The sequence below is a fragment of the Camponotus vicinus genome, unplaced genomic scaffold, assembly GCF_025532165.1.
Source record: "Camponotus vicinus isolate PSW18456_S1 unplaced genomic scaffold, iyCamVici1.0 SCAF_8, whole genome shotgun sequence".
In the NCBI taxonomy this organism is placed as follows: Eukaryota; Metazoa; Arthropoda; class Insecta; order Hymenoptera; family Formicidae; genus Camponotus; species Camponotus vicinus.
Window position 1 is genome coordinate 1,323,657 of NW_028141980.1, and position 10,644 is coordinate 1,334,300.

Here is a 10,644-nt window from a genome sequence, read left to right on the forward strand (position 1 = left end):
GTGAGGGGACAAGCACACACACACAAATGGCCGGTGAAACAGTCGATCTAGTTTTAGAGAGTAGATAGCAAAATGAGCGGTTTGATTGTTCACGTTGAGCAGTGCTGATGAGCCCGTCGATGTATGCGACGTTCAAACATCACACTTCCGTTATAATGAGCAATATGAATTCTAGATGCCGGGAGCTCGGATGAGCACGTGGCACGCGCGAGGAACCGCTCTCGTGCTGTGAGGCGTATTCTTGTAGTGAGCAGATAACACGAGATTCCGACACCGATTAGCAAAGGAAAGCGTGCTAACATAAGCAAGTGCAGAGCAGAAAACACAGAAAGCAGTTAACAAAGCTGAATGAGAATGATAAGGGAGCAACACAATTCACATGCACACGGACAACGTGTAGAGAGCGACTGGTGGGAGCTTCCGGAAAAGAAGCCCCACTTTTGGGCCCGTACAGGGTTACGTGATGTGCAAGCTCGAGAGGTGGCGCCGCCAGGCGGGCGTTGCGTGCTACGCGGCTAGCAACAGCGTGCCCGATTCTAAATTCTCCTAATGATGCCCAAATGATTCGCGAACATTCCGCCCGCCATCAGCAATTATTGCTGATGTATAACTGGTCTATGAGCGAATTGATAATGGGGCGAGCTTGACTATCGGGCGCGTGAGCTGTGTTGTCGCTGTTTTGATTGTAACGATCCGGGTGAGTCCATCCTTTCCTGGGTGTAGCTTCACTACTCTTGCTAGTGGCCATTTTGAAGGGGGTAATCTTTCATCCGTGAGCAACACCAATGTTCCAACTTTGATGTGATTCGAGGGATGATGCCATTTTGAGATTGCTTGTTGACGTTGTAGATAATGAGCCGACCACTGAGACCAGAACTGCTGTACTTTCTGCTGGATGAGCTGCCATCTAGATAACCTAGGAGTTGAGAGATCGATTAATGATGGTTCTGGAACAGAATTTAGAGCCCCCCCGATGAGAAAATGCCCAGGTGTGAGCGCTGAAATATCTTCAGGATCGTCACTTAACGGTTCGAGCGGTCGCGAATTGAGTACTGCTTCACTTTGAGTAAGCAGGATAGAGTATTCTTCAAAAGTGAGCTGAGTTTCTCCAATCGTCCTTCGTAAGTGAAATTTGATTGATTTGACAACCGCCTCCCATTTCCCACCCATATGGGGAGAGGACGGTGAGTTGAACTTCCACTCGGTTCCTTCAGTTGATAAGGCGGTTGTGATCTTGTTTACCTCCCTTGAGCCTTTCGTAAAGAGCCTCTTGAGTTTCTTATTCGCCCCGATGAAATTTGTTCCACAATCCGAGTAGATTATTTGAGCCAGTTCTCTTCGTGATGAAAATCGTCGATAAGTCGCGAGGAAACCTTCAGTTGAGTAATCGCTGACCACCTCCAGATGGACAGCAGAAAAGGTGAGGCATACGAAAACGCATATCCACCCTTTGTGAGTTTTAGCTCCTCTACCCTTCCAAGTTTTGAGTGTGATCGGTCCTGCGTAATCCACCCCCGTATGAGAAAATGGCCGTGAGGGTGTCACGCGCGCCAATGGTAGCTGACTCATGAGCTGCTGGGCTCGTGCCCCCCTTTGTCGCGCGCACACAACACATTTAAGAATGTGCGATTTAACTGGAGCTCTTCCGCCGATAATCCAGGTGGTTTGGCGAACTCTTGAAAGTGTGAGTTGCGCACCCCCATGGAGAGTTGCCCGATGAGCTTGGTCAATGATCAAATTTGTTAATGGAGAGTTCCTGGGGAGGATCGCAGGATGCTTTTCTTCGTAATTGAGTTGCGCTTCGCTGAGTCTCCCTCCAACTCTTACTACACCCCCTTTGTCGATAAATGCAGTGAGTCTTGAGAACGCATGAGAGTGAGGTAACAATGATCCCTTTGTGAGCAGCTTAATTTCATGAGAGAAGTATGCCGTTTGCGTTGCCTTGATCCATAAGAGCCTGGCTTGTTGTAGATCCTTTGGTGAGATGAGAGATGGGGATGTGTCGAGGGAGTTCCTGAGCTTGCCAATGAATCTTGTACAAAGAGCAGTAATTCTGAGTAGTGTATTGAGCGATGAATATCGGTAGATTAAGTCCCAGTGATATTCTGGGCTTGATGCACTGACAATTAATGAGATTCCTGCTCGAGCCTCTGAACTGCTAAGTGACGATGACAATTCTGGTTGAGAGGGCCATTCCATTTGATCTTTAGTGAGCCATTGTGGCCCGGTCCACCACAATGGATGATCCTTGAGTTGGTCGGTGTCAACGCCTCGCGATGCACAATCAGCCGGATTCATACTGCCAGGAACATGACGCCAGGTGGTATCTGTGCACAATTCTTGAATTTGCGTTACTCGGTTCCTGACATAATCCTTCCAGCGAGATGAGTGCGATCTGATCCAATTGAGAGTCACTTGAGAATCTGTCCACAGATGAGTTGCGCCTACCTTGAGCTTCAGTGTGGCTTTAATGTGAGAGGCGAGTTTTGTGAGCATGAGCGCTGCTGTGAGTTCTAATCGTGGAATCGTCAACTTCTTGAGAGGTGCTACTTTCGTTTTAGAGCACACTAATATTGAGCGTGAGCCAGTGGAGTGCGAGCCAGTGGACAGTGAGTTAACAGTCAAATAAATGACTGCTCCCATGGCGAGCTGAGAAGCATCCGAAAAACCATGAAGTTCCACGGTGGAGTCACTCCACGTATTGAGCCATCGTGGAACTGAGACGCTGGCCAGCGCGTTGAGTTGGTTTCTCATTGAAAGCCACCTTATGCTGAGAGAGGCTGGTAAGGGATCATCCCAGCCGAGCTTGAGTAACCATAATTCTTGTAATAAAACCCTTATTACTACCGGTGAGACCAAACCGAGAGGATCAAATATCTGAGCCACTTCAGATAGTATGAGGCGTTTGGTGAGCTTCCTTGGAAGTGAGTTGAACTTTGATGAGAAAATGAACTTGTCTTCCTGAGGAATCCATTTGAGTCCGAGTAATTTGGTTTCGCAGTCGTCCAATGATACTGTATTCGTTTTAGAGTACGATACTGAGATGTCAGTGAGAAATTGTTGATCCGTTGCATGCCATTTTGCGAGGGGGAAACCGCCCGCGTTGCACAAGCCTATGATTTGATGAGCGACAATTTTGAGCTCTGAGATTGTGTCCGCTCCCCCGAAGATATCGTCCACATAACGTCCATGCGTTAGTGATGGAACCGCCAGTGGAAATGAGCTGCCTTCGTCTTTGACCAGTTGTAGTAATACTCTCGTGGCCAAGAAGGGAGCTGCTCGTGTACCGTATGTTACGGTAGTGAGATGGAAAGGAATCTCATTGAGTTGGTCATCAATCCATAAGATTCGCTGCAGATTCCAATCCTCTTTGTTTACTTTGATTTGCCGATACATCTTTGTAATGCCAGTCGCAAAGATGTGGCGATGATGACGGATCCATATGAGCACGTCCATGACATTGAGCAGTAGGTTTGCACCGGTGTGCATGATGTCGTTGATGGATTTCCCAGAGGATGTTGGACTCGAGCCGTTAAAAACGACTCTGAGCTTCGTTGACGTATTGTCCGGTTTGAGCACTCCGTGATGGGGCAGGTAGAATGGTGGATGAGCCAAAGACGGGTTGATTGGATCTTCCCTCAGGACCCTTAACCCTCCTGACTCCGAAGAATCATGTGCCAGGTTTTTCCTGAGTTCCGATCCCCCATCAGTGACTTTCCTCATGTGTCCGAGATCCTCGTATTCTTTGAGAAATGTCGTATAGAGTTGGCGATATTGAGCATCCTTGCTCAATCGACGAATTGTTCGTTTAAGACATCTTGATGCTGTCTCTCGAGACTCTCCTAGAGCTGAGGGTGATGAACTGAGTGGGATCCGCACAATGTAGCGTCCTGAAATCTCTCTGGTGTGAGTAGCTTGAAAGTGAGCCTCACATTCTTCTTCTGCTGGAGTCAGTGTTGTTTGAGCCGTTGATGGCACTTCCTCTTGTTCCCAAAACCTTGTTAGAAGCTCATTGAGAGTATTCTGTTGATGAGCTGTTATTTGGTGAGCGTGCACACTTGCTGAGTTGGCCACGTTCACTGGTCCAATGAGAATCCACCCAAAGATTGAGAGCTGGGCAACTGGTGATGTCGCATCACCTCTAATGATCTGAGGCTTGACAACTGAGCCGTAATGATTTGCCCCAATGATGATGTCCACTGCTCTAGGACGATGGTATTCAGGATCTGCAAGAGAAAGACCGTTAAAATGTGGCCAGTCACTAGGAGTGACTTTGATAGATGGGATCAACGATGTGAGCCTTTTTAAGATGTGTGCTTCAATGGTCACGGTTTCCATTGAATAGAGGGACTTCAACTGAAGTTGAGTGCAGCCGAGAGTCTGAGTTGATCGGGATCCTCCTATACCATTGATAGTGAGCGATGATGCATGCCGAGGAAGGCTGAGCTGAAGGGTGAGCTGTTCCGATATAAACGTTAATTCTGAGCCTGAATCAATGAGCAGGCGAACTGGATGAGCTGTTAATTTAGTGATGGCTTGCGCAAGAGCAATTCCGAGGAGAGCTGAGCGAAAACTTTGTTGAAATGAGCAGGAATGGGCGACTGCACCAAGTAATTATTGAGCTGTTGATGATGTTGAGGGCTGAGTGGTGTCCTTCGCTGAGCTGACGTGGCCAGGGTCATGCAGCAAATGTGATGCCGCCCAGCGCACGTCTTACATTTCTGAGTTGATCTACACACCTTTACATTATGCCTGCCTAGACAGTTGAAACATAGCCTTTTCTCACTTACAATAGCTCGGCGTGCTACAGGCAGCAATCTTCTGAATTGTTCACATGCGACTATATAATGAGACTCTTTACACTGGTCGCACGGATGAGCTGTTGAGCTATGAGCGAATGCCGCAGTTCGTGAGCTGAAGCCGTTCTTTTGATCCCTTGCGTGAGGAGATGTCCGTTGTGAGGATGTCTGTGAGCCTGTTCCTTTTGCTGCCCCGATTCTTTCTAGAGCCCTCACTCGAGCGGTTAAAAATGAGCTCATCTTTTCCCACGAGGGATATTCCTTTGCGGAGCCGAGAGACAATTCCCATGCTTCTCTGGTTGCTGGGTCTAAGTGTTTTGAAACATGATAGACCATCATGTTATCGCCGAGAGTGGTGGTCACACCGAGATTGAGCAGCGCCTTATGAGTCTCTGACACAGTGGTGATGAGCAGATTCAATGAGCTGGAGTTTTTCTGCGCCGTTGTGATTCCGAAAAGTTTGTCGAAGTGAGATTGCACTATGAGACGCTTGTTTTCATAGCGTGATGTGAGTAGATCCCAAGACTGTGAGAGCGAAGCTCCCGTGAGCGGCAGGCTGGCGATGAGTTGAGCTGGTGCATCCTTAAGGCATCCCCGTAGATAATGAAGTCGTTCTACATCAGATAGTTTGGAGTTGTCTATTATCAGACTCTTAAATAGATCGCTGAATGTCGGCCATTCTGAATACTCTCCTTTGAATTCAGGGAGCGAAATGTCTGGAAGTTTAGTATGAGGGGTGGTGTCTGGGCAGACCGATGAGCTGGCTATATTTTGTGGAAATGAGCTTCGAAGTCTTGCAATCTCCCTCGTTAATGATGTGTATATCCGTTGAGCGTCTAGGTACCAGTCATTTGAGAAGTACTCATGATCCAGGCAATCCGCCGGCCAAACCGTTTCAAAGTATGAATGCACTTTGGAGAACATCTTAAACGTGTCATCTATGTGCTTTTTATATTCAAGCAGCTCCTCTTTTGAGCTTGGAAGGTTATCCTGGAGTTCCTTTATTAAAGTGAGCCTCCCCTTTTGAGCTTGCACCTTAAGTATGAGCTCCGTTGATAATTGAGCCGGCGTAGATTGAGCACGAGTGTTGCCAGCAGGAGAGACATTTCGTGATGAGGCGGCAGATCCGGTCGGCGTGACAGGTCTGGAGGCTCGACCTGCTGTTGGCACTTCGAGAGTTTTTGAGTTACCTTTATCGTCATCCGACATGATGAATTCGACGATGGGAGCGTGCCTTTATAGTCTGCTATGGAATGACCGTTGAGCTGCGTACCGAAAATCACGTGAACACCGGCTGTGTGCACGTAGGTACACAAGAGAATGTCCTTGAGCACGTATATACACGCTATGACCTTGCCAGCACAACACGCAAAATGAGCGCTTTGTCCGATCGTGCGCACATACGGCGAGAGATCCTCCTTATACGTACACTTTCTCACACCCACGCGATCCGGCTCGAAGGACCAAAAATATGTTTGATAATTGCTTATCAAATAATCGGCGGCAGGTTGGTAACCGAACGCGGCTCGCACCGACTCTTCGGACGCGCGAGGGGAGACGGCCAAAGTGAGAGGACAAGCACACACACACAAATGGCCGGTGAAACAGTCGATCTAGTTTTAGAGAGTAGATAGCAAAATGAGCGGTTTGATTGTTCACGTTGAGCAGTGCTGATGAGCCCGTCGATGTATGCGACGTTCAAACATCACACTTCCGTTATAATGAGCAATATGAATTCTAGATGCCGGGAGCTCGGATGAGCACGTGGCACGCGCGAGGAACCGCTCTCGTGCTATGAGGCGTATTCTTGTAGTGAGCAGATAACACGAGATTCCGACACCGATTAGCAAAGGAAAGCGTGCTAACATAAGCAAGTGCAGAGCAGAAAACACAGAAAGCAGTTAGCAAAGCTGACTGAATGAGAATGATAAGGGAGCAACACAATTCACATGCACACGGACAACGTGTAGAGAGCGACTGGTGGGAGCTTCCGGAAAAGAAGCCCCAATTTTGGGCCCGTACAGGGTCACGTGATGTGCAAGCTCGAGAGGTGGCGCCGCCAGGCGGGCGTTGCGTGCTACGCGGCTAGCAACAGCGCGCCCGATTCTAAATTCCCCTAATGATGCCCAAATGATTCGCGAACATCGAGGCTATAATAATTTTTAAACGGGAAGCGATTATATCTGATTAATAACAGAGCTGAGATTTCACGCGCTGAAGTACGGCAAAATGCCAAGTGAAAGAAATAGTCCTATGAATAGGACACCCTTTCTATGATATTATTATCTTAAATTTACAATGACATTATTATCATATTGCAAACACATTCAAAAATCTTGTAAAATGTAAAGTAAATAAATATCAAATCTAATTCTATTATAATTTATTCGTCTCGCACAGCGTAGCATGGTAGACTCCTTCACGATTATAATATTGATCGATCACTTTGATAGCTAAAGTTGAAACATGTCGCAAATTTTTTTATTTGAATCATTTTTAAAATGCTCCTATGAATAGGACACCCTTTCTATGATATTATTATTACCATGAATTTACAATGACATTGTCATCATATTGCAAACACATTCCAAAATATTATAAAATGTAAAGTAAATAAATATCAAATCTAATTCTATTATAATTTACTCGTCTCGCACAGCGTAGCATAGTAGACACTTTCACGATTCTAATATTGATCCATCACTTTGACAGCTAAAGTTGAAACTTGTCGCAAATTTTTTTATTTGAATAATTTTTAAAATGCTTTTAATTTTTGCGTCCATCATTCATAAAATAATGTAATGCAACGCATAAAGAAGCAGAAAAACTTATGATGACAATGTCATTGTAAATTTATATGCTAATAATATCATAAAAAGGGTGCCATATTCATAGGAGCATTTCTTTCACCTGTCAGTTCGCCGTACTTAAGCACACGTAATCTCAGCCCTGTTATTAGTGAAATATAATCATTTCCCGTTTAAAAAGTGCGATATTTTTATACACACACACGCACACACACACACACACAGATTCATAACATATACATGTATCAATTAAATATATTTTATTTTTATATTTATTTAATAATATAGAACAGTATTATTACCTTTTTATATTATATTCCTCCTTTTCTCTTTCTTTCTATATTTCTATCTCTTTATCTTTTTCTCTGCTTCTTTTATACTTAATTTTGCTTCTCTTTAATTTTACTAAAGCTTCTTTCTCTCTCTCTCTCTCTCTCTCACTCTGTTTTTTCGCGTATTTTCTAACTTTAAATAAAACATTTACATTAATTATATATTATGATTATCAATGATAAAAACTCAAACAAATACTTCAAATAAAAAAATATAAATAACTCAAATAAAAAAAATATTTAAAAATCCTTATTAATTATATTTAACAAAATATATAAGATATGTAAATAATGTAGTTATATAAATAAATTATGTAATAAATATATAATTACCTAATATTATATTCCTTCTTTTTTCTCTCTCTTTCTCTCTCTCTCTCTATATATATTCTCTCTCTGTTCTATCTTTCCTTTATCTTCTCTCCCTCTCTCTCTCTCTCTCTCTCTCTCTCTCTTTTTCTCGCTTTTTATGCTTATTCTTCTTTGACTTTAAATAAATAAAATATTTATATTAATATCCCTCTTTCACTATCTCTCTTTTAATACTCTATTATATTTTATTATACTTTTTATAAATTTTACAAAAATTTTGAGGCTACAATAATTTTTGAATTATAAGCAATCAAAGTTTGCAAATGATCCCTCTCTAAAATGTGCATGTTACGCTGATCTCGAAAGTCTTGAAGTGTTATCGAAAGTCTCGAATGTATTGTTGTCACTTTTCCGTGGCATTGATTGGTTCTTGTGTTGTGATTATACTGTTTGACAGTTCAACATTGTAAAGGTTAATTTGAGTGGTTATATTTTGTACAAGGTAAGTGATAAATATTTAATATTGAGAGAGAAAGAAATATATATATATATATATAGAGAGAGAGAGAGAGAGAAAGAGAGAGAGTGATAAGAGAGATAAATAGTGAAAGAGAGAGATTTAATTTAATTAATTCAATTTATTTGGGAAAAATAGGATAGTAGAAATTAAATCAGGAAAGGAATTATTTGTTATATTATACATAAAAAGAAGATAAGAAAAGAACCAGAGAAAGGTTATAGAGAAAGAAAGAAAAAGAATCAGAGAATGAAGGAGAAAATATATAATAAGGTATGTATTATGTTCTACTTAGATCAGTTTTATAAAACGTTATAATATGTGCATGTGTGTGTTTCTGTATATGTTGTGTGTGTTTATATGTGCTTGTGTGCGTGCGTGTGTATATGCATGTAATCAATTATACACACATATTATTATAACATGTTATAATATAATACCTTTATTTTATAATTTTCTATTAGAGTCATAGAGAGAAAAAGAAAGAGAAAAAGGAAGAATAAATAATGAAATAGAGAAAGAGAGAAATAGAAAGAATTAGAGAGAAAAGGAACTATTTAAATTTAGAAAAATAGATAAATAAAAAGATAAAGAAAAAGAAGGAAAGGAAAAAAAGGAAAAGAGAGAAAAGGTATGTAATAAATTTTTACTATTTAATTAATTTGATTTAATTTAATTAATTAAATTTATTTGGGAAAAATAGGATAGTAGAAATTAAATCAGGAAAGGAATTATTTATTATATATATATATATAAAAAGAAGATAAGAAAAGAACCAGAGAAAGGTTATAGAGAAAAAAAGAAAAAGAATCAGAGAAAAAAGGATAAAATATATAATAAGGTATGTATTATGTTCTATTTAGGTCAGTTTTATAAAACGTTTTATTTTCTGCATGTGTGTGTTTCTGTATGTGTTGTGTGTGTTTATGTGTGCTTGTGTGCGTGCGCGTGTATATGTATGTAATCAATTATACACACATATTATTATAACATGTTATAATATTGTTACGTCCCTGGTTCGGGTCGCGGTCGAGTCCGTCGTGGAAAGAGAAGAAGTCCGTTGTCAAGAGGTTGTTGACAGCGGCGGCTGTCATTTGAGTCTGGAGCCAGCTGTCAGGCTGTGTGGACGCGTTTCTCTTACGAGTCGATCCGTGTTATTATTATTGTGTATTTACGTTCTGAGTTACCGTTTGTGTTGTAATTGTGCAGTGCATTAAAGTTCTTTAGTTTCCTTAAGTGCTTGTTTATTTAGCGCGTCCCGCGAGCGGCCGATCTCTTTACCGCGCGACTTCGATATCTATCGAAGTCCCCGCCCCGGGCGTAACATTTTTGGGGGCTCGTCCGGGATCGACGGGATACTGAAGGATCAATCGGGACGTGATTTTGTCAACTTTGTGAGGACGCTAAATTTAGAATGTCGACGACAAACATCGGGCAACAGGATCCCACGGGCGTCTCTACACGAAAGAGGATACGAGCCGCGACTCCCAGCCCGTCGTCAGAGGCGATCACTCTTCAGGCGGCGATGCGAGAGATCCGGGAGCTGCGAGAGGAACGCTTGCAGATGCGAGCCGAATTTGAGGCGCAGCTCCGGGAGCGAGACAGCGAGCTCCGACGTCTGGAGGGGAGATTACGACAGGACCAACAGCTAAGTCCTTCTAATAATAGTCCGCGATTAGAAAATTCGAATCCCGGCTTGGGCCTAAAATTAAAAACCGATAATTATGACGGGAGTGTCCCCTTGCGTGAGTTTCTCACTCAATTCGTTTTGATAGCGCGGGCAAATAACTGGAGCGATTCTCAGAAAGCCGTGGCCTTGGCTGCTTGTTTGAGGGGAAAGGCACGTTCAATTTTGGATGGGGTTTTTGAAATAGAGA

General features: G+C 42.6%; 1 protein-coding gene across 1 annotated transcript; it reads right to left on the minus strand.

Moving 5' to 3' along the window:
- Positions 1-615: 615 nt before the first annotated feature.
- LOC145975960 (uncharacterized) lies at positions 616-6,008 on the minus strand. The gene is made up of 2 exons (XM_083106724.1): positions 4,718-6,008; positions 616-4,601 (listed from the first exon to the last, which is right to left on the minus strand). The coding sequence occupies exons 1-2, from the start codon at positions 6,006-6,008 to the stop codon at positions 616-618; spliced, it is 5,277 nt and encodes a 1,758-aa protein (XP_082962850.1).
- Positions 6,009-10,644: the final 4,636 nt, after the last annotated feature.